Source organism: Saccoglossus kowalevskii, unplaced genomic scaffold (assembly GCF_978046115.1).
Source record: "Saccoglossus kowalevskii unplaced genomic scaffold, keSacKowa6.1 SCAFFOLD_87, whole genome shotgun sequence".
In the NCBI taxonomy this organism is placed as follows: Eukaryota; Metazoa; Hemichordata; class Enteropneusta; family Harrimaniidae; genus Saccoglossus; species Saccoglossus kowalevskii.
In genome coordinates this window covers 1-25,907 of record NW_028188632.1, presented here as the reverse complement: position 1 = coordinate 25,907, position 25,907 = coordinate 1, and the positions used below count along the sequence as shown (strand labels likewise).

Sequence of the window (25,907 nt, the reverse complement as noted above, 5' to 3'; positions counted from 1 at the left end):
CACATTAGTTAGCCACATCTCTTGTTTCATAGCTTCGATATTGCATAGGTTGCATGTTCATGTCTGTAACAGTGCTTGAGATAATTCAATTATGCATATTTAATGAAGTCACATGACCATATATGGTCATCACATTAGTTAGCCACATCTCTTGACCCATACCTTCGATATTGCACAGGTTGCATGTCCCTAACTCTTGCAGTGCTTGATATATTACATTTATGCATATTCAATGAGGTCACATGACCATATATGGTCATCTTGTTTGTTAGTAAAATTTCATGTACCATCACTTCAATATTGCACTGGTTGCATGTTCCCGTCTGTAACTGTGCTTGAGTTATTACATTTATGCATATTTGATGAAGTCACAAGACCATATATGGTCATGACATTAGTTAGTCACATCTCGTGTCGTATAGCTTCGATATTGCACAGGTTGCATGTCCCTATCTGTAACAGTGCTTGATATATTACATTCATGCATATTTAATGAGATCACATGACCGTATATGGTCATCTTGTTTGTTAGTAGAATTTCATGTACCATCACTTCAAAATTGCACTGGTTGCATGTTCCTATCTGTAACAGTGCTTGAGATATTGCAATTATGTCTATAAAATGAGGTCACGTGACCATATAAAAGAACAAAAAAATATGAAAAAACATTCTAAAATCTTCTTATAAAAAACGGCTTATCGCCTGGACTCGATATTTTGGAATTAAATACTATGTCATATGATCTTTCAAAGTTATTCAGGGTTAGTTGATTTGTCGAAAATTATGCAAATGAGATGCAAAACAAAATTTAAAAAAATTCTAAAAAAAAAAGTCACGTGACCGCTAAAGTTTTTTTTGATGAGATTTGTAGCCCTTATCACACTGCTACTATCATAAAAAAATTGGAGCACTCAGACCCTCAGAAAGGTGCGCAATTCGGCATTGAAAATTTCGCCTTTAATCCAAGATGGCGGCCTGGTCATGTGACCTACGTGTCTGAACTTAGGATATGCACCAGATCTCATATAGCTTTACCATTGTGGCAAGTATTGAATTGATCGGTCCAACGGCGTTGACATAAAGCGTGACCAAAAATTTAGGCGGAAGAATAATAATAATAATAATAATAATAAATATAGCTGCGTTGCAGCAATGTCGGGTTTCGAGCCCACTGACTTATTAGCAGCGTTCCAAAATCAGCATCATTGACAATAATATATTAAAGGAAATTGCATGGCCTTCATACTAAACATGTTGCATGTTCCTGTCTGTTACAGTGCTTAAGGTATTACAATCTTGCATATTTAATGATGTCCCATGACCATATATGGTCATCGGATGTTTTTGTCAGCTCTGTTGTGCAATAACTTCAATATTGCATTGGTTGCATTTTCCTATCTGTAACAGTGCTTGAGATATAACATTTATGCATATTTGATGAGGTCACATGACCATATGTGGTCATCACATTAGTTAGTCACATCTCTTGTTCCATAGATTCGATATTGCACAGGTTGCATGTTCCCGTCTGTAACAGTGCTTGAGTTATTACATTTATGCATATTTAATGATGTCACATGACCGTGTTTGGGCATCAGATGTGTTAGTTACATATCTTGTCTCATAGCTTCGATATTGCACAGGTTGTGTGTTTCTATCTGTTACTGTGTTTCAAATATAACATTTATGCATATTTGATGAGGTCACATGACCATATATGGTCATCACATTAGTTAGTCACATCTCTTGTTCCATAGATTCGATATTGTACAGGTTGCATGTTCCCGTCTGTAATAGTGCTTGAGTTATTACATTTATGCTTATTTGACGAGGTCACATGACCATATATGGTCATCGGATATGTTAGTGACTTCTGTTGTGCAATAGCTTCAATATTGCACTGGTTGCATGTTCCTATCTGTAACAGTGCTTCAGATATAACATTTATGCATATTTGATGAGGTCACATGACCATATATGGTCATCGGATGTGTTAGTCACATCTGTTGTGCAATAGCTTCAATATTGCACTGGTTGCATGTTCCTATCTGTAACAGTACTTGAGTTATTACATTTATGCATATTTGATGAAATTACATGACCATATATGGTCATCACATTAGTTAGCCACATCTCTTGTCTCATAGCTTCGATATTGCATAGGTTGCATGACTCTATCTGTGATTCTGCTTGAGATATTACAATTATGCATATTTAATGACGTCACATGACCATATACGGTCATCACATTAGTTACTCACATCTCATGTCCCACAGCTTCGATTTTGCACAGGTTGCATGTTTATGTCTGTAACAGTTCTTGAGAGAATTCAATTATGCATATTTAATGAAGTCACATGACCATATATGGTCATCACATTAGTTAGCCACATCTGTTGACCCATACCTTCGATATTGCACAGGTTGCATGTCCCTAACTCTTGCAGTGCTTGATATATTATATTTATGCATATTCAATGAGGTCGCATGACCATATATGGTCATCTTGTTTGTTAGTAAAATTTCATGTACCATCACTTCAATATTGCACTGGTTGCATGTTCCCGTCTGTAACTGTGCTTGAGTTATTACATTTATGCATATTTGATGAAGTCACATGACCATATATGGTCATCACATTAGTTAGTCACATCTCGTGTCTTATAGCTTCGATATTGCACAGGTTGCATGTCCCTATCTGTAACAGTGCTTGATATATTACATTTATGCATATTTAATGAGATCACATGACCATATATGGTCATCTTGTTTGTTAGTAGAATTTCATGTACCATCACTTTAATATTGCACTGGTTGCATGTTCCTATCTGTAACAGTGCTTGAGATATTGCAATTATGTCTATAAAATGAGGTCACATGACCATATAAAAGAACAAAAAAATATGAAAAAACATTCTAAAATCTTCTTATAAAAAACGGCTTATCGCCTGGACTCGATATTTTGGAATTAAATACTATGTCATATGATCTTTCAAAGTTATTCAGGGTTAGTTGATTTGTCGAAAATTATGCAAATGAGATGCAAAACAAAATTTAAAAAAATTCTAAAAAAAAAAGTCACGTGACCGCTAAAGTTTTTTTTGATGAGATTTGTAGCCCTTGTCGCACTGCTACTATCATAAAAAAATTGGAGCACTCAGACCCTCAGAAAGGTGCGCAATTCGTCATTGAAAATTTCGCCTTTAATCCAAGATGGCGGCCTGGTCATGTGACCTACGTGTCTGAACTTAGGATATGCACCAGATCTCATATAGCTTTACCATTGTGGCAAGTATTGAATTGATCGGTCCAACGGCGTTGACATAAAGCGTGACCAAAAATTTAGGCGGAAGAATAATAATAATAATAATAATAATAATAATAATAAACGGAACAATTACAAAAGGGTTTCGACCAAATGGGCTCGAAACCCTAATAATAATAAACGGAACAATTACAAAAGGGTTTCGACCAAATGGGCTCGAAACCCTAATAATAATAATAATAAACGGAACAATTACAAAAGGGTTTCGACCAAATGGGCTCGAAACCCTAATAATAAACGGAACAATTTCAATAGGGTTTCGACCAAATGGGCTCGAAACCCTAATAAACGGAACAATTACAAAAGGGTTTCGACCAAATGGGCTCGAAACCCTAAATATAGCTGCATAGCAGCGATGACGGGTTTCGAGCCTGCGTGGCTCATGACAAATTGCACTTGCTCGATGTGATTATTTGACGAACGTTTCATGTCTAGAATGCAAGATAGCAGACAAACTACACAACATATGGATTTCTGACGGCGGGTATTTGGCAAGTAAAAGTAATAGCGAGAATGGCAGTGTTATTTACATAATAGTCGTGAAAACAACGTTGAATATTGAAAGACAAAGGAGAACATAGAGACCGACAAGTGTTCGACGTAAGGCTGGGGAATTCAGTTTAAACGGATATCAATGATGACGTTAACCGTTACATGTTTAGTGACTTTCAAATCAGGGGCGACAGTCTTAGTACAAATACATTCATAACGAAATATGTGAGGAAAATGAAGGCACAATAACCTTGCAAATTAGTCGCAACTATGAAGAAAATAGTGAAGTGTTCGTAATAAAGTAGGAAAATGATAATGGTGTTTGAGTGGCGTTAATAAAAATAAATAAATAAAGGGTTGTTTATAATTTGGTAGTTGTCCATAGCTCTTTATGGTAGTATTGAAAATATACTTGTAAAATGACTTTTTCTGCAGTTTACTGTTTGGCATAGTAATTTAAATCATGCACGTTGTTTTCTGGCTGGTTTACATAGCGGCGATGGCAGTGATTTCAGTATACAGTTTCTTTCTTAATTGGATTGATTAATTTCTTGTAATTCATTAATCCGGCAATGCGTGTATTTAAATAACAAGGTTCACTACACCGTCAGGATGTTTTCATTTGAAATAACCTGAAAACATTTCAAATAATAAAATATAACGCATGTCACTCAGCTTAAAATATGAGGCTTCATTGCAGAAATGTATCATTAAGAAGCTACTGCAGCCTGGTTGCAATAGAGGGCGCACATTATACTAGAAGTGCATGTAACCATGGAACTTACAAAATGGAACCTACAGTCGTTTTTGAAACTGTTAATTGTAGCAGCATAGACAAAACATTTTCAATATTTTCTTGTACATGTGCCACAGTTGTCGCATTCTATCTTGTACTTGGTTTAATAACTTATAATATGTTGTAAATTTATGTTGTCAATATGATACCAGAGACGTCTAAGTTATGTCAAGATCTGGTTATAAAATTTATATGTATAATATTTCGTTTACATCTGTATGGGCGAATCCCGGGACAGAGTATGCCCGGTATAAACTCTCATATAACAGTTACCAAAAAAAAAAACGACGGTCTCGCAGTGACAGACGCGTACTTTAATTTTGATCAATTCACAACACATTTTTGCACTTGCACAGATTAAAATAAAGGCATACAATTTCAACAAATCAATCTGAGAACAACAAGGTGTGTAATAATCGTGTGATCTGATCTCGTAAATTTTATTGGACTACTAATTACTAGTATAACCATGGAACTGGTTTATTGTTCAATGGTATAACTAAGAATGTTGGACTTGGACAACGGCCCGTCTCTCAGGCCGTGACTGTGAAAACTATATAGCGCCACCAGACGGTCGAAGTTTATATGCTGCGCTTTCGTTTAGGTGAGTACATGTTTATTTTATGATCGGAGATTCAAATGTTGAATATTGATAATATATGACAATTTATGTAACTATAAGTGAACATATCCGAAATGTAAAGGTCTAGTTGTCGCATTCTCAAGTCCGGTTTTCGGTGTAAGATATTAAATGTGATAAATTTTGTGCATTTTCTAGTCATTTATCGTGTAAAACAATCATGGCGTCGCCCAGTCATGTCGACCGGAAGTGCGTGCACCGTGTTCAACTCTTGAAAACATTGCACATGTTAATCAATATGGCAATTTAGAAAGTCACAGACGTGTCATTTGAGCGTCACAAACAAACAAAGACATTATTTAACAGCTCTAATGGGTGAAATAATTGAACAATGGCGCTATTTTATAGTGTCGATTATTTAGAAAGGTCAAACGTCAATTCCCAAAACTAGCAATGTATGGGGTAACCCGAATCTCAGGCCCCGGCCAATGAGTTATTAATTTACATGTTTTTCTCGCAAATGTTTATATATTTAACGCCACTCGCCAATGTACGTAAAACGCGGAAGTGAATTGGCCGATAAGTTACCATGACTCGACAGTAATACAGAGACATTTCGCGATGGGCGTCTTTCGTGGTCAGTAATATTTACGAAAAAATCTTTGTTCACTGTTTTATAAACTGGCTTGGCAGTTCTCATCACCAAATAAACAATGTCACAGCCTTTCGGCCACTTTTCCAACAAATCCAAAATCACTTGATAATTTTGTTCACTTAACATTTGTACTATGATTACTTTTGAAGTTTCGATAATTTTAATGCATACTTGTACACCCACAAAAATACCCTCAGGATAAGAGAATTTAGTATATAGCCTTGACAAAAAAGCATTATTTTTCCTTGTCTTAATATTGAATTTTTTTTTGATCTGTGTAACTTTATGTGGAAATCCTAATAAGATTTAATGTACAGTTCACAACTGACAGTTTTGCAATATTAGAGGTTGTGAACTTGTCCATAGAGGCTGCAAACTGCAATTTTTTTTATAAAGATTGTGTTCACTGACATTTATTTTGTATGTTTTTCTTATTGGTGTGACTACAGTGACTGTGTAGTGTACTCGGCAGTTTTTTTTTTGTCTTTTGTTGTCAGTTGTTTGTTTTGTGTTCTTGGAGTTTTGTACAAAAATCAATGGTTAAATAAGTATATTATTTCCACTTTGCAGTATATCGTAGACAGTACTTGTATACTTTGTTTTCCATCATAAATATCGAATTGTTCGGAAGCATGAGATTGTAATGTAAATTTAGTTCATTAATGTTGTACGATGACGCTTTCTCTGGGGCCTTCTGAGTCCAGGCCTGTTTACTTAATTGTTGTCAGTGTCTGACTGGTATATACAAAATACGACCAAGTAAACGTCAGAATATTAAAAAAAGAAACCTAAAAATCAGTTGCCCATGCCCAAAGAGCCGCAAAAGCAAAACACTCTGTCAACCGACTGCATCCAAAGCAGCGATATGATTTCAAACATCGAAATTGAGAAACGCAAGTGTAGACATATAGCTAAGAAATAAACACATCTATCCCGGCCAGCAATCGAATCATCAATCGTTATGAGTGATGTAACTGGTATTTCCGTGAATGTTGTCAAATTCGTGAGTGTGCGTATTTCGTACAGTGCTGTGAACATTGCTACAATCAAAGACGCGCAGAACAGGAAGTCCATTCTGTGCTAGTACCATTGCCAATTTTTGGACAGAAGAGGACTATTTATACAGGGGGACGCTCCAGTAAGAAATTGTTAAAATTGCCCAATTGGCATATCAAAATCTTGTATTGAAACAGAACATATTTTATATTCTCTAAAAATAACATTATGTCTCTAGACTCACAACGAACCCAAAACAAAGGAAACATTCCGATCCAAACAACCTGCGTCCTTGAAAATGAGTCTTATCGCCATTGCGTTTCTGAGCAAAAATATGTTGATGCCAAAAATGACCGATTTTCGCCAAATCTTCTATGATTTTTTGATAATATCATTAATTCAGTCCAGCGGTTAGATAGGTTATTCATTAGAGACGCTCGTGAAACAAAATTGATGAGGTAAATCACTCTGGCGACAAAAAAAATTGGCGATAAAAGCCAAGGGGATGAGGGACTGAATTTCAAAGAACATATTTTATATGTATGCCATTCAATTTGGCCTGAGCCAGAGATTGGCTAGTGGTGTTAAATATATTAAAATATGTGAGAAAAGCATGTAAATGGCTCATTGGCCAGGGGGCCATTCAATTTGGCCGGGGGCCAGAGATTCAGGGTTACCCCAATGTTTGTGTTAACAATTTCAAAACCTGGAGTCATCCAGTTCTTTGCACATGTGTTTTTTACCAAATTTTCTTGCTGGTCCTTAATTGCTATTTTTGTTACTTGTGGGTATGTTGCATTGATATTTCAATCGTCTTGTGTGTACTATCTAATGGTTGATTTTGAGCCTATTGCTTGGATACCATTCATATAGGTACCTCAGGTATACCTATCTGAGATTTGTTCAATTCATGATGATATCTAATTTTGAACAGCTAACATCGGGGCTATCTCAGCTGACAGGCTGCTTGTTTTATTTTGTATTGTGACCTTTGACCTATAGTACTAACTGCATGTTGCGGTTTCAGCCACTGGTCAAGTTAATGACCCTTTGTCAATAATCATTGGTTGTAATGATTTGCTATTTCAAGTTTCCTGAAATCAACCTGAATCAATTAACAGGGCAAACAATTTTGTAAATAATTTGTAGCGAAGAGTGAATAGTTTAGTGAATAGTGATTGGTTTGCCATTTACAGTACTGTAAATGTATTAATACCAAAAATTGCTGTGTTGACCGTCACATTACTATAATAATTGTAAATTCACTATGTTGCATAATTTAACAGTTCTCTATATTTCACTTGCAGTCTATAACAATCTATTCCTGTATATTGAAAGGTAAGATATGTCTAGGCATGAAAGTTGAATTTGTTATGATCTATACCTTATATAGTTTTAATTTGGTTAAAAATTATGTATCAAACATGTGCACATTTTGTTAGCCGTTAATAATGAAGTGTGAACTCTGGATATATGCTTATATACTGCTCAGTATGTATTGATATTTATACACATTATTACTGCATGTCAGCATTATGGTAAAATATATCCAAGTTCACATGGTTTGTGGGAGTTAATGCTATATGTAGATCATTTTGTCACTCAACTGGGGAATTGATATATATATGTGTCAATCTTTCTAGCCTATGCATACATATCTGGACCAATCAGGTTTTTAGTTTAGTAATTCAATAGACATTCTAAGCAGTAAATAAAGTTTTATAGTGTTCTAATTCAAGACACCTGTATGTCTACAATTTTTAGGTAACATATTTTTGAAATCAACCATTTTTTACAACCAGATCTCATTCACACAAACACTTTGATCATGTTTGAACATGTTTAGAGGTAGATATGAGTGTATGTTTAGCTCTTTATTAACAACTGTATAAACTTCAAAAATCATAAACACAGACATCAGACCTATGTACATGCATTTGTGTGATGATCCAATTCAAGACAGCCGTGTGGTATTTAACTGTGAAGGAAAAAACTCACAATGCAAGTTTGCAATTTATCTCACTGTTTTGCTTGCAAATTAGCAGTATTGCTAATGAAATTGACACAGGTAGCATCTGTATTTTAATAACAATGTACCTATCTCTTGTAAGTAAAAAACAGTGCTCAATTTAGCAAATATATTAAATAAATCACTTGTATTTTGACAATTGTATCTTTCAGATGCCTCGAAAGAAAGGTTGGAAGAAAGGTGAAGCTCTAAAGAAGAGGTTGGCCTTGGGTAGAAACCCACCAACCAATGTCCTTCGGGATCAAAGCGATACTGTCCTTCGGGATCAAAGCGATACTGTCCTTCGGGATCAAAGCGATACTGTCCTTCGGGATCATAATAAATCAGAAAGTATTGTCCTTCGGGATCATAATGAATCAGAAAGTATTGTCCTTCGGGATCATAATGAATCAGAAAGTATTGTCCTTCGGGATCATAGCAATACTGTCCTTCGGGATCATAGCAATACTGTCCTTCGGGATCATAGCAATACTGTCCTTCGGGATCATAGCAATACTGTCCTTCGGGATCATAATGAATCAGAAAGTATTGTCCTTCAGGATCAGAATGAATCTGTAAGTATTATCTTTCGGGATCAGAACGAGTCGCAAATTAGTGCTGGAAGTATTTTTAATAAAGTACATGATGAAGAAACAAATAATGTTGCAGAGAGTTTCTCATTAGAGCAATTTAATTTGTTAAATGATTCAGTTGGAAATGTTAATGATCAGACAACAGGTAATAAGTTCATGCTAAAAACTTCAGTACAAGGAAGTTTTCATCAAGGTCATCATCAATTTCTAGATAACAGTGGAAAACAGTGTGTTGCAAATAGCTTAGTTTCTATGATATTCAGTCAAATCAAATATGTAGATTCATGGGAATCGGAAGATTTGGATATAATACTGCAAACTGGTAATGAATTGTATGGTTTTTTATAACAGTCTACAACTGTTAATTCAGAACTGTTATTAGTGACAGAATTACCACAAACAGTTGATTTATTTGACACCCAGTTTACTTTGAGTGTTGGTGACTCATTATTTGGTATTATTGGTGAAGGTGATTATGAGAACACATTTCTTACACCATTTGACAATGCTCTTGATATATCATTAACTGAATATAATTCATGCTTTGTTATATTTGGCGGAGCAGCATTTGCTGTGATCAAGAATGATGGATTTTATTGGATCTTTGATTCACATTCAAGAAATTCCAAAGGCATGGTAGCACCTGATGGATTAAGCATAGTAATCAAGTTCAGTAGTATTGAGATGGTGTATAAACATTGTTGTGATCTTGCTGTATCCATGCATGTGCATGAAAATGAACAGTTTGAAGTTACGGGTATAAATGTTAATGCTGAAAAGTGTCATTTTATTGACAGTGAAACTCAGTCAGATAATGAAGTGGAGTTAGTTGAATCAGATCATACACCTTTTTTATATAAACCCTTGTCCTCTGAGATGTGTCAAATATTGTGTACTGAACTTAGTTTACAAAATGAAAGAGAAAGATTTGGGTTTCATACTGAAAATTTTGAAATGGGTGAACCATGCAAAACCAAATCTATCCAAGGGGATGGTAATTGTTTTTTCCGGGCATTGTCATATGTACTATCTGGAAGTGAGGCTAACCACATGCAAATCAGATTTGCCATTGTAAATCATCTAAAGAAGAATAACCCTGTATTTTACCCATTTTTAAGACCAGGCCACGAGTCTGTTGATGATTACATTATAGCATCTGGTATGCAATATGCTCAAACATGGGCAACAGAAGTTGAGATACTTGGAGCTGCTGATCTATTAAGAACAGATATTTGTACATTTAGCAGAGGTAAATGGATTAAATACTCCAACTATCAGCTTAACAAGAGTGTATCCAATAATGGAAAAGCAATATACTTAAAACACGCCATGGAAATACATTATGAAGTGGTTGAATGTGTCAAGCATGCTGGTAATGTGTTGTGTGACTGCTCCCAGAGCAATATTATAGAACAAGACAGGGTGTCAAAATTTGGAATGAAGAAAAGACGCCTAGAAAGCACAGAAACTGATATTGGAACAACAATGAAATTATTTAAAAATGATAGCAATATAGAGTCAGATGATGTACCAAATACTCTAACTAAACCAGCAAAAATTACACGTTCTCGGGGCAGACGTGCCTATCTTAAATGTTTGAAAGAATATGTTCAAAGAAAACAAAGTGCTAAACAAACTGGGCAGCATGTGGGTAAAAAACGTAAACTAGAGAAAGAGCGAGAGCGATATCACAATGATGACACTTTTTGCCAAAGGAAAAAAAAGAACATAATTCAACATTATGCAAATAATAAGACTCGCAAAGAAGCTTTGAAGACGAGAAGCATTACAAAATATAAATATGACGAAATGCACAGGGAGTCTATAAAAACTAGAAGCATTAGCAAATATAAACAAAATGAATTACACAGGGATTCTGTGAAATCTAGAAGCATTACTAAATATAAACATGATGAATTACACAGGGAGTCTGTGAAATCTAGAAGCATTACTAAATATAAAGATGATGAATTACACAGGGATTCTGTGAAATCTAGAAGCATTACTAAATATAAAGATAATGAATTACACAGAGAATCTGTTAAGGCAAGAAGCAAAGTGAAATATGAAGAGAATGACATACATAGGGAAGTTTGGAAGACAAGGAGTAGAGCAAAATATAAATATAATCCGTCGCATAGAGAAGCTGTGAAGGCAAGGAGTACTACAAAATATAAAAAGAATGAACAGCATAGAAAAGATGTTTTAAATAGAACACCCACCAAAAGATTAATAGAATCAAATAATAAACAATATTTTAGAAATGTATTGGATATGTTTAGAAATGAAATTGCCCATGGTCCAGATTTTGTCTGTACAGTTTGCCATCGGCGACTTTTCAGAAATCAAGTTATTCATTGTAAAAAAGAGGTGTACACCAAAAAAGGTGGGAATGTTGCATTAATTGCAGATAAGTGTATTACTGAAGATTATCTACACAAATGTAGCAGTGTGTGTTCTAGTGATAGTGAATGTTTATATTTGAAAAATGGACAGTGTAAATTATGGATTTGTTTTACTTGTCAAAGGAAAATTCTGAGTGGTAAAATTCCATGTGAAGCAGTTACCAACAATCTTAATCTGAAGCCTATTCCAGATGAATTAAAATGCTTAAACTCTCTGGAACAACATTTGGTGGCATTGCACATTCCTTTTATGAAAATGTTGGCTTTACCAAAAGGTGGACAGAATGGTGTTCATGGACCTGTTGTATGTGTCCCTTCTAGCATTGATAAAGCTACATCCATTTTACCAAGATGTGAATCAGATGACCAAATGATAAAAGTAAAACTGAAGCGGAAACTAACATACAAGGGCCATTATCAGTATCACTTTGTAAATGAGGCTCATATAAAGAATGCATTAGTATATCTTCAGAAGAACAATAAATGGTATAGCAATGTTTGTTTTAACAAAGATTGGGTTAATCCTTTAGCAAAAATTGAAGGAGAAATTGAAACACCAGAAAACGAGGATAGTGCCTCAAAACATTCTGAAGAAAAAAATAGAGATTTTGAGGACAATGAAGAAGAAAAAGATGGATTACTTTTAGACACATGTCTTCAACCAGTAGATATCGGACCCGAAGTACTTGATCAACCTTCTGATGAAATATCTTGTATTGCCCCTGCTGAAGGAAATAGTCCAGTTAAAATGTTAATGGATGAAGGCAATGAAGCAAAGTCTTTTCCTGTATTGTATCCTGAAGGATCACCAACATTTCATGACATACGCAGTGAAAAAATAACATTGTCAAGATACCTGCATACTCGTTTGATGAATGCAGATGGTAGATTTGCCAAAAATACAGATTTTATATTTTATGCCCAGTATTTGTCAGAAGTACAACAAGTTGTCTCAAATGTGTCTATTGCCTTACGCAAAGGTTCTGGTAAAGCAGTTGGTCAATCTGTAACAGCTGCAACTTTAACAAATTCACAGTCATTGACTGACATTCTTAAGCACAATGAGGGATACAAGTTTTTGAAACCCATTCGTGGAACACCACCTTTTTGGCAAAGTGCACAGAAAGATTTATTTGCAATGTTAAGACAGCTTGGTATACCTACATGGTTTTGTTCATTTTCATCAGCTGACACAAGATGGCCTGAAATAATTGAATGTATTCTTCGAGAAGTAGGTGATACACGAAGTTTTGAAGATCTTGATTGGTCTGAAAAATGTGCTGTATTAAGAAACAATCCTGTAACTGCAGCTCGAATGTTTGAACACAGATTCCACTTATTTTTGAAACAGGTAATTATGTCACCTGCAGCACCTATTGGCGAAATAGTAGATTATTTTTACCGTGTTGAATTTCAGCAACGTGGTTCTCCTCATACACATTGTCTTTTTTGGGTAAAGAATGCACCAATTATTGATAAAGATGATGACGAAGAAGTAGCAACTTTCGTGGATAAATATGTCACTTGTGAAATGCCATCTCCGGAACAAGATGAAGAACTTAATGAGATTGTGAATAGTGTACAAAAACACAGTACACGACATTCAAAAACTTGCAGAAAACTTGGTACTACTTGTAGATTTAATTTCCCACGTCCACCTTCAGGAAAAACCTTTATTGCTCGAACTGATGCAGAAAAAGCTAAGGACAAAGAAGAAAAAACAACTGAAACTGATAATGTCATACAGGATTATGTTGATAGTGAAACAGAATATCAAGAAACAGACCAAGAAAATGAGATGACTAAAGATACAGCCATGGCAATTCTGACAAAAATTTGGAATATACTACTGAATTCTGAAAAGAACTTCTCATCTGTTTCATCCTTGTTTGCTTACATTGAATTAACCCAAGAAATCTTTGAGACAGCATGTAGCGTGTTGACAAAAAAAACAAGCATAGTTTTAAAACGACAACCTTCTGATGTTTGGGTAAATCAATATAACAAAGATCTTCTGAGATGTTGGAATGCAAATATGGACATACAATATATTGTAGATGCCTACAGTTGTGTTGTGTACATTATTAGCTACATTTCAAAAGCGGAACGAGAAATGGGATTGTTGTTAGATCATGCACAGAGGGAAGCATCAAAAGAAGGTAATATGGATGCAAAACTTGCAATGAAAAAAATTGGAGGTGTATATCTTCACAACCGTGAGTTGAGTGCTCAGGAAGCTGTATACAGAGTTTGTAATTTGAGGTTAAAAGAATGCTCAAGAAAAGTACAATTTATTCCTACAGGCGATACTCCAATTAAAATGAGTCTTCCACTAGCAATTTTAAAGAACATGAGTAAAGGCGGAGATCTCAACAATGAAAACATCTGGATGACAAGTATGCTTGATCGTTATAAGAATAGACCAAATGAAATTAATACCATGTGTCTTGCAAGTTTTGCTTCTGAATACAGAATTGTACCTACGTCAGAGGTAGAAAGAAAAAGAAATATTGATAACAATAAAGTTATTAAACTTAATAATGGTCTAGGTTATATGCAAAAGAGAACAAGAACTGATCCTGCAGTTGTCAGATATGCAAGATTTTCAGCAACTAAGGAACCAGAGAAGCATTATCAAAGTATATTGCAACTTTTTCTGCCATACAGAGCTGAATGCCAGTTGAAACCTAAACCTAAATTCAATTCATTTGAAGAGTTTTATCAAACTGGTGCTGTGAAATATAAGAACAATTGGCCCGAAAGTGTAAAATCTATAGTTGACAGAAATAAAGCAATGTTTGAGAAAGATGTTGATGTTATTGATGCAGCTGAGCAAATGCTTGAGTCATGCCCTCTTTTAGAAGATGCATGGGCACAAATTCACCCAGAATCTGAGAAGGAAAGATTAGAATGCTTAGAATCAGCTAGTACGAATTCGATATCTAATGAATCAGAAAGTGAAGATTCAATTCCAGACTTGTTGCACAAAGATAAAAAAGAAGTTTGTAAAGAAGTATATAATCAGTGTGGAATGTCCAAAAATGAGGCTAAAATATTGATGAGATCACTTAATGATAAACAGCGTGATATATTCTACACTGTTCGACAATGGTGTTTAGATAAAGCTAATGGCAAGAATGTTGCACCATTTCACATGTTCTTAAGTGGAGGAGCAGGAACAGGAAAATCCCATGTTATCAAGGCTGTGTATTTTGAGGCTTCAAGAATTCTTGCTCGTATTCTACCAAATCCAGATGATATTTCTGTTCTGTTGACAGCACCGACTGGTGTAGCTGCGTTCAACATAAATGCAACCACTGTCCATAGTACTTTCTCAATAGCAGTTGATGCCAAATTGCCATATCAACCACTAGGACAAGATACATTAACCACCATTCGTTCCAAACTTAGTAGTCTGCAGATTCTTATTATTGATGAAATTTCAATGGTTGACAAGAAGTTGCTTTGTTATATACATGGGAGATTAAGGCAAATCAAACAGACTGGTGACTATTCACCATTTGGAAATGTTTCTGTGATTGCTGTAGGCGATTTTTATCAATTACCACCTGTAAAAGGAAAGGCTTTATATGTTAGTAGCGAAGGTATGGATCTGTGGAATGATTATTTCGCCATTGCTGAATTAACAGATGTAGTAAGGCAGCAAGATCAACAGTTTGCTGAGGCATTAAATAGCGTCAGAACACGAAGAAAATCTGATGAATTACCAGCAAGTGTTGTGAACATGTTTCGTCTGTGTGAAACTGGTGAAGAGTACATTGGTATGCATATATTTGCAACAAATAAAGATGTGGATCTATGTAATATAAACATGCTTCGTGCAACATGTTCAAACCCCATATGTATTAATGCTCAAGACTTTTATAGAAATACTAAAACTAAAAAACTAGAACAGAGAGAGAGGAACTATGTCAAAGTCTACAATACAAACTTAGCAAAGACGGTTACTTTGGCTATAAATGCTCGTGTGATGTTAATTAAAAACATTGATGTATCTGATGGTCTAGTAAATGGTGTTTTTGGCAAAATTTCACATATTTCCTTTGAAGACAATAACATATTTCCATCCTGTATATATGTAGTGTTTGATAACGTGAAGGTTGGTACTAAACTACGCAGTAAATCTGGAAGCTTCTCTGTATCATCACCAAATAGCACACCTATAAAGCCATCAGAGGACAGAGTAAACAATGGCGGAGGCATTAGAAGACAATATCCATTAAGCCTAGCTTATGCATGCACTATACACAAAGTACAAGGATTAACAGTAGAGAAAGCTGTAGTATCATTAAATAAAATATTTTCTCCGGGGCAAGCTTATGTAGCTTTGAGTAGAGTTAAGACATTAGATGGCCTTATTATTCAAGATTTCAAGGAATCGAGTATGTATTGCAATGAAAAGATTGAATCAGCTCTATTAAGCATGCCAACATACTTGACGTCAAAATCAGTGTCAGACAGGGTTTGCCAATGTACTATCTTGCTACACAATGTTGAAGGATTATTGTCTCATTTTGAAGACATCAAATGCGATAAAAGACTTGTTAATGTTGATTTTATGTGTTTGACAGAAACCTGGCTACTGGATGGGAAACTATATAGTGAATTGGAATTAAACAATTTTGATTTTCACCACAAACCACGGTCATTATCTTATGATACATCTAATGAGATAACATCAGATTTGAAACAACAGGCACATGGAGGTGTAGCAGTTTATTCTAGCATTCATAAAGATACTGAATTCCTCAAGCTACATGTGTCTAACTTGGAGTACTTAGCTTTTTATGTGAAAGATGTACGTGTGTCAATAGCTGTTATATATAGACCGCGGTCATATAGAGCTGATGTGTTTAGAGAAAACCTATTGTGTCTGGTTAGTGAAATGAGTAAAATATCTGCAAGTAACATTATTATTGGTGATTTCAACGAAAATATACTCGTGTCTTCCAGTGTGCAGAACATTTTGGAAAAGCAAGGATTCAAACAATGTGTAGCCTTACCAACTACAGAAAGTGGAACGTTGATTGACCATGTATACATTAAAAACGCTGTCATTCTTAATGTTGAAGTTATACAAACATATTATGGGTTTCATGATGCTGTGATTATTCGGTTCTGAAAGTATCATTAATTTGGTACACTCAATCTAGATTTATTATTATTGAAATTTCTACCTTGATTTCCTACCTTCATATAGATGTCAACATTGCTACAACTGGAATGCTAGAATCACACTTAAGTGATAAATCTATTATAGGGAAAAAATATTCCAATGTATATAGATATTAAAACTCTCCCTACTTGTACTACGCGAATAGCATTCCTGGGCGTGAAAGTAAAACTAAGGGACACGCCCACCCACCCCACTCCACTTCACTCATTATAGGATTGGGAGGGGGGCACTTATTGACATGGATATTTCGCTAACTTATTTTCTTATAACAAAAAATAAATTTGATTGTTTTTTAACAGATGAGATAGTTGCAGTTACGTGGCATTTGTTTATTTATCTATTTTATGTTAAATTGTTTTGCTGATCAATGTAATGATGTTGACCACCATAATGTCATTGTTTACACGTGCTTAGTATAGATCGTTATGCAAGATATATAATGTAATTAAGGACTTTGAATATAGAACCTATATTATGAGGTCTAATAATTTCAGCAGAGCAGTAACGTAATTGCAACTTTACTTTATTCACACAATATCGGTCAAGTGCCCCCCTCCCAATAAAAAAAATTAATTTATCGATACTACTCAAAACAATTTAGGGAACACCTTGCTTCTGACATTATATATTGTTTAATGTTATGTAACTGTTATATTGGCACAACCTTGCATGTTTGGTTTGGGTTCCAATATAGGAAAATTAAATGTAGCAATCATAAACCTGCTCGAAATGCATGTTATGTTGTCACACATTCTACAAGCATGACACCACGTCATTAATAATTTGAGCATGGAAGTGTACGAATAATAACTGTGACACCTACATGTATATGTGTCAAAGCTTTTCAACAGCTCAGAAATGACTAAGGTTAAGCCACCCATTTGTGACAACTTTAGATGAGAGTGATACAATCTTGTCGCAGGTTTTAACAGCCGAACTATGGCCATCAATTTCAAATTCAGCGCCTTTGGAACATTAATCATACCAAGCCAAGTCAATGATCTCATAGATGATGTGATTGAAATATCATGTCATACAAGCTGGTGAACACTTCATCGATGCCACAGTAGGATAGCATGATCACTTAATGTGATGACAGCATTATGATACAAGTTGATTAACGTCCCCCTCTCTCCATAACCGAATTACATCAAACATTTGAGCCTGCTGTAAACCGAGCCACACTATGCACTTGATGTCACATATTGTCTATGTCAATACTGGACAAAACATTCTAATTGAATCGACTTGGCATTCATCTAATATAGACCCAATTAACTATTCATAGTATTTACTGTCATGGTATGGATAGAGGCACTAAAGGCAGACTAGATTTTTCAGTAGAGGTACTATTCTCTTTGTTTGAGAAGATTTTGGAACAGGAACAAATCCCGGCAGAGTGGAAAGAGGGCCATCTTATCAAAATTCCAAAGAAGGGAGACCTCAGTCAGTATTCCAACTACAGAGGGGTCACAGTACCAGGAAAAGGTCTTCAATAGGATTATCCTTGAAAGATTGAAAGGACCGGTTGACCAACAACTACGTGACCACCAGGCAGGCTTCCGTAAAGACAGATCATGTACTGATCACATTGCTACACTGAGGATCATAGTTGAACAGTCCATAAAGTGGAACTCCACCCTGTACATCAATTTTGTGGACTATCTGAAAGCTTTTGACAGTGTAGACAGAGAGTCACTTTGGAAGCTGCTTAGACACTATGAAGTTTGTCAGAATGATCTGAAACTCATACGAGGAAATGACATGCAGGGTGGTACATGGAGGAAAACTGACAGATAGCTTTGAAGTGAAGACAGGTGTGAGACAAGGCTTCCCACTCTCACCATTTTTATTCCTGCTGATCATTGACTCGATAATGAAGAAAGTGACAAATGACAAAAATGGTATCCAGTGGACACTATGGACACAGCTTGAAGACCTGGAATTCGCTGATGACATTGCCCTCCTGTCCCATAACCACAAGCACAACTTTTGCCAAATTTGGTCTAATCATCCACCAAGGTAAGACAAAGGTCATGAAAGTGAATATCCGATCCCGATCAGAATAAGTGATACACCTCTTGACGAGGTGGAGTCCTTCACTTACCTTGGCAGTGTTGTGGATAAACAGGGCAGGACGGATGCTGATGTCAAATTGGCAAAGCAAGAGCTGCATTCCTCCAACTAAGGAACATTTGGAACTCCAGAACTATAGGAAGACACACCAAGCTTCGTTTGTTTATACAAATGTAAAGTCTGTCCTGTTATATGGAGCAGAAACCTGGCGTACCACAAAGGCAACAACGCACAAAGTACAGACCTTTGTAAACAGATGCCTGCAGACAATCCTAAAAATTCATTGGCCGGATAAGATCAGCCACCTTGAGCTCTGGAAGCAAACTAGGCAGCCTCCCATGGAGGAAGAGATCTTGCGGAGGAGATGGAGTTGGATTGGCCACATTTTGCATAAGCAACCATCCAACATCCACAAGGAAAACGGGAACATGGAAGGCCAAAAAACACCTGGCTGAGGGACCTAAACAGTGATGTTAGGCGCTCAAGATCCACCTAGGTACAGCTTGAGACTGCAGAACAGGGCCGCACATGCTGAGAACTGTCATCGATGGCTTATGTTCCAGGAGGGGCGACAGACCAAAGTGAAGTGAAGTGATGCATAAACTGTTCATATTATCGTGCATGTGTTGTACATTGTTGTGTCACCAATTATAATACATTCATTATTATAATGTTCATTCCCGTAAAATATGCTATCATAACATGCATTTTGATCTGATTTATTGTAGTTGTAACTGGAAAAAAAGAAATCACGCTTGAATCGGGCTATTATGGTGTCTCCTAAACTATTTTGAGTAGTTCAGTTAATGAAATAGGATTTTGTTATCCTCTTTCTGGGTTGTAAATTATATCTTATTTCTTTTAGCCGAATTATTATCAAAAATACAGAATCTATTTAGGTAATATAAACGAAATATTAATATGGTTAGAACAATTTCTTCAAAGCAACGAAATGTAAAGATTGATTTTTAATCCGGTAGCCTTGTTGTTTCTCAATGTTATGTTAAACATATTTTGCAGAAGTAAGCCGAGCATGCGTTCTCTGAATTTGTGTACTCATATTTGCCATATATATTATGAATATGTAACCATATATTATATATTTAGTGAAGAACTAGGAGCGTCTATTATAATCAGTGTATATTATAGTCACTGTCAGTCAAAAACATTTGTGCTTATGTATACACTTTATGACATCAGAACGTTAAAAACATGAAATCAGACAACACGTGATAGACATAGTTATCTAAGACAGACAATGAATACCGCATCATCTGCGTTGTATTGATTTTATAATCATGTAACTGTTGTGATATATTCTAATGTTGTTCAATATAAATGATTTTACTATTACTGTAATTTTCAATTACTTATTGAAAACCACTGTTTCTTTTTGTTTCACATTATGAACTTAGCTAACGAACTCTTTACTGATATATAATGTCATTTGCTTATTTACATGACTGTATTATATATATCCAAAACCACATGTAATAGTTTTTGTACATATTGTTATTAATGTTGCCAAAATAAATGACTCATTTTTTAAATAACAAAACTACGTGATTTACTCAGTTATATGTTAAGGAATCTTTGAAGCAAATGTTTCTTATATTACTGTACCCTGGCTTGACAAACACATGCATGTGAGGATTAGAACAATGAATGCATGACACACTTATGCCAAAAGATGCATATTCATACCAAAAACTGTTCAGGATATTATAATTGGGCATATTTGATGAACCACATAACCATATCCATCTAATCAGTTTCCCGCATATTGTGCCATATTTTTTTCAATCTCCCTTCTCTATCTACAATAGTTCTCATAACATTAGGTTCAGGCATACTACTGTTGACTAACATGTTTGCAATCAAATCAAACAGATGCAAATGTATCTATATGTCCATTGGGAATGACAGTCCTCATTCTGTTACACTTTTGGATAATACAAATAATTATTTTCGTTATTTTGTATATCATCGTTAATAAAAGTACATTCGAGACGTTATGAATATACAAGTTTAAAATATGCTAAAATTTGTATAAATAGTATTTCATTCATATGCTGTAGGGCATTTCTAATTGACAATAAATTACATGGAGGTCGTATGCTGCATGTCGTACCAATAGTTTTAGGAAGCTTTGTTGTTTTAACTGAATTCAAAATGGCAGACAATACATGGATTTGATTTCATAGGAATATGAAAACGTAATGCAAGGATTCCACATACCGAATTTTGTATCAGTCTGGCAAATAGTTCATGAATTATAGCGTAATTTCACTTTTTACTAAATCCAAGATGGCTGCCAAAGGAAGCCATTTTTCAAAAAATCTGCTTCAGTAACTTTCTAGAGGTATCAACATAGATACTATATGCTAAATAGATTGTCAAACAAGCAAGCAGTTTTTAAGAAGATAATTTTTTGTGGTTTTTTGCATTTTTTTATAATTCAAGATGGCCGCCAAAACCACTTAAATCATGGAAAATATTTTCATGAACACATAATCATCTTATTGATCGGATGTTGTATGCCAACTTTGGTGTCAATCTGGCAAATTGTTCATGAGTTATAACGTACTTTCACTTTTTACTAAATCCAAGATGGCTGCCAAAGGGAGCCATTTTTCAAAAATCGGCTTCAGTAACTTTGTAGAGCTATCAACAGAGATACTATATGCTAAATTGATTGTCAAACAAGCAAGCAGTTTTTAAGAAGATAATTTGTTGAGGTTTTTTGCATTTTTGGATAAATTCAAGATGGCCACCAAAACCATTTGAATCATGGGAAATATTTTCATTAACATGTAACCATCTCATTGACGGGATGTTGTATGCCAACTTTGGTATCAATCTGGCAAATTGTTCATGAGTTGTAGTGTACTTTCACTTTTTACTAAATCCAAGATGGCTGCCAAAGGAAGCCATTTTTCAAAAATCTGCTTCAGTTACTTTGTAGAGCAATCAACAGAGATAATATATGCTGAATTGATTGTCAAACAAGCAAGCAGTTTTTAAGAACATAATTTTTTGAGCTTTTTTGCTTTATTTAAAAAAATTCAAGATGGCCGCCAAAACCACTTGAATCATGGGAAATATTTTCATGAACACATGATCACCTTATTGAACAGATGTTTTATGCCAACTTTGGTTTCAATCTGGCAAATTGTTCATGAGTTATAGCGTACTTTCACTTTTGACTAAATCCAAGATGGCTGCCAAATGAAGCCATTTTTCAAAAATCTGCTTCAGCAACTTTGTAGAGCTATGGCCATAGGTACTGCAATGCAAATTTCTAATCACATGAATGAGCCATTTTTAAGAAGAAGATTTTAAAAGTTTTTTGTCATTTTTCACAAAATCCAATATGGCGGCCAAGGTCACATGACCGCTAAAGATTTTATTGCTGATATTTGCTAGACATGAGCCAATGATGCCACACAAAAAAACCGGAAGTTCCTAGACCCTCAGAAAGTGGTGCAATTGAGCACTTCCGGTTTGTGTTCTACCTAAGATGGCGGCCAGGTCATGTGACCTACATGGCTGGTTTTGGGGTATGCACCACAACTCATGGCCCTTCATCAGCATGCAAAATGCCTCATCAATCGCAGCATTATTTTGTAAGTTACAGCGCTTAAAAAAAATGGCGGAATAATAATAATAATAATAAGAATAATAAACATAGCAATTACAATAGGGTTTCGCCCCATAGGGCTCGAAACCCTAATAAGAAATATAGCTGCATAGCAGCTATTAACGGCTTTCAAGCCTGAAGGGCCATAACACCATTCAATTTGAAAAAAAAAGTTTGAAGATTTGATTTGTGCAATGTATATACGTGTAGGTTACACGACGTTCTGGCCCAATGTCTTCATTATAGCGCTATTTCCATGTCTCTAACTTCAATAGTGCTCGATATATTATATATATGCATATTTAATGAGTTCTATGACCATATATGGTCAACAGATATGTTGGCCAATTCTCTTTTCCATTACCTTCATTATAGCGTTGGTACCCTGTCTGTACATGCAATACTGCTTGAAATATTAGAGACATGCATATTTAATGAGTTCCATGACCATATATGGTCAATGGATATGTTGGCCAATTCTCTTTTCTATTGCCTTCAATATAGTATTTGTTCCATGTTTGTACATGGAATAGCGCTTGAGAAATTAGAGACATGCATATTAAATGAGTTCTATGACCATATATGGTCAACAGATATGTTGGCCAATTTTCTTGTCCATTGCCTTCAATATATCATTGGTACCATGTTTATACTTGCAATGGTGCTTGAGATATTGGAGACATGCATATTTAATGAGTTCTATGACCATATATGGTCAACGTATATGTTGGTCAATTTTCTTGTCCATTGCCTTCGGTATACCGTTAGTTCCATGTTTGTACATGCAATAGTGCTTGAGATATTGGAGACATGCATATTTAATGAGTTATATGACCATATATGGCCATTGAACATGTTGACAATTTCTCTTGTCCAAAGCCTTCAATATAGCAATGGTTCCATGTCTGTATGTGCAATAGTGCCTGAGATATTATAGATATGCATATTTAATGAGGTATATGACCTTATATGGTCAACGAATATGTTGGCTCATTCTCTTGACCATTACCTTCAATATAGCGTTAGTTTCACGTTTGTACATGCAATAGTGCTTGAGATATAAGAGACATGCATATTTAATGAGTTCTATGACCATATATGGTCAACGAATATTTTGGCCAATTCTCTTGTCCGTTGCCTTTAACATACCGTTCGTTCCATGTTTGTACATGCAATAGTTTTTGAGATACAAGAGACATGCATATTTAATGAGTTCCAAGATGGCGGCCGAACCACGTGACTAATCGAAAATCTGTTTCAGTCACTTTTAATGGCATGACATGTAGAAGGTATATACAAATTTTCAGGCAAAATGGTACAGCCGTTTCAGAGAAGAAGTCGTTTGAAGTTGGCGGAAGAATAATAATAATAATAATAAATATAGCTGCAGAGCAGCTATTAACGGCTTTCAAGAAAAAGGGGCCATAACACCATTAAATTTGGAAAAAAAAAAGTTTGAAGATTTGATTTGTGCAATGTATATACGTTTAGGTTACACGACGTTCTGGCCCAATGTTCGAGATATTGTATATATGCATATTTAATGAGTTCTATGACCATATATGGTCAACGGATATGTTGGCCAATTCTCTTTTCTATTGCCTTCAATATAGTGTTTGTTCCATGTTTGTACATGGAATAGCACTTGAGATATTAGAGACATGCATATTAAATGAGTTCTACGACCATATATGGTCAACGGATATGTTGGCCAATTCTCTTTTCCATTGCCTTCAGTATAGCGTTGGTACCCTGTCTGTACATGCAATACTGCTTGAAATATTAGCGACATGCATATTTAATGAGTTCTATGACCATATATGGTCAACGAATATGTTGGCCAATTCTCTTTGCTATTGCCTTCAATATAGTGTTTTTTCCATGTTTGTACATGGAATAGCGCTTGAGATATTAGAGACATGCATATTAAATGAGTTCTATGACCATATATGGTCAACGGATATGTTGGCCAATTTTCATTCTCAGTTCCTTCAATATAGCCTTGGTACCATGTTTATACATGCAATAGTGCTTGAGATATTGGAGACATGCATATTTAATGAGTTGTATGACCATATATAGTCATGGAACATGTTGACAATTTCTCTTGTCCAAAGCCTTCAATATAGCAATGGTTCCATGTCTGTATGTGCAATAGTTCCTGAGATATTATAGATATGCATATTTAATGAGGTATATGACCTTATATGGTCAACGAATATGTTGGCTCATTCTCTTGACTATTACCTTCAATATAGCGTTAGTTTCACATTTGTACATGCAATAGTGCTGGAGATATAAGAGACATACATATTTAATGAGTTCTATGACCATATATGGTCAACGAATATTTTGGCCTATTCTCTTGTTCGTTGCCTTCAGTATACCGTTAGTTCCATGTTTGTACATGCAATAGTTTTTGAGATACAAGAGACATGCATATTTAATGAGCTTCAAGATGGCGGCCGAACCACGTGACTAATCCAAAATCTGTTTCAGTCACTTTTAATGGCATGACATGTAGAAGGTATATACAAATTTTCAGGCAGAATGGTACAGCCGTTTCAGAGAAGAAGTCGTTTGAAGTTGGCGGAAGAATAATAATAATAATAATAAACATAACAAAAACAATAGGCTTTCAAGCCTGAAGGGACTTGAAAGCCTAATAAACATAACAAAAACAATAGGCTTTCAAGCCTGAAGGGACTTGAAAGCCTAATAATAATAATAAACTTAACAAAAACAATAGGCTTTCAAGCCTGAAGGGACTTGAAAGCCTAATTATCTTCGAATATAAAATTTGAATGTATAAATTGAAAATTAACAGGAAGTAAAACAGAATGGAATGAAAGATAAACAACAACAAACAGCTTTTGATTGGATAGGCAACTGGTTATTTGTGTTTATAAATTTGCCTTTGTAAATGTAGATGTATGTATTATCTGAGAGCAAATAAAATATATTGTTTGTTTGCAAGAATAATAGACGGTTATTAAATTAATTTTATTAGCTCCGCTGTCGACTTTGTCGAGCGAAGCCTATCAGTGATTTTCCTCCGTCGTCTGTGTCAATGTTTTACTTTTTCGACTTCTTCTTAAAAAACTCCAAGCTTGAATGCTTTGATACTTGGTGTATATGTACCT

General features: G+C 35.2%; 1 protein-coding gene and 1 long non-coding RNA gene across 2 annotated transcripts; both read left to right on the top strand.

Moving 5' to 3' along the window:
• The first annotated feature begins 5,165 nt into the window (after window positions 1-5,165).
• On the top strand, window positions 5,166-9,514 carry LOC146726069 (uncharacterized). The gene is made up of 3 exons (XR_014928663.1): window positions 5,166-5,218; window positions 8,153-8,183; window positions 9,027-9,514. It is a non-coding gene; the product is annotated as an uncharacterized LOC146726069 (long non-coding RNA).
• A 56-nt stretch (window positions 9,515-9,570) lies between these two features.
• On the top strand, window positions 9,571-18,848 carry LOC146726068 (uncharacterized). The gene is made up of 3 exons (XM_085496295.1): window positions 9,571-9,591; window positions 9,798-16,987; window positions 18,419-18,848. Exons 1-3 carry the CDS (start codon window positions 9,571-9,573, stop codon window positions 18,846-18,848), a joined length of 7,641 nt encoding a protein of 2,546 aa, XP_085352421.1.
• Window positions 18,849-25,907: the final 7,059 nt, after the last annotated feature.

Bases quoted from the DNA above. Each gene is read 5' to 3' on its own strand.
- LOC146726068 (XM_085496295.1), top strand. From the start codon at position 9,571: ATGTTAATGATCAGACAACAG. The intron at 9,592-9,797 runs GTAATAAGTTCA...TTTTTATAACAG, and splicing joins TGTTAATGATCAGACAACAG to TCTACAACTGTTAATTCAGA. The intron at 16,988-18,418 runs GTTCTGAAAGTA...TTGTTTGAGAAG, and splicing joins CATGATGCTGTGATTATTCG to ATTTTGGAACAGGAACAAAT.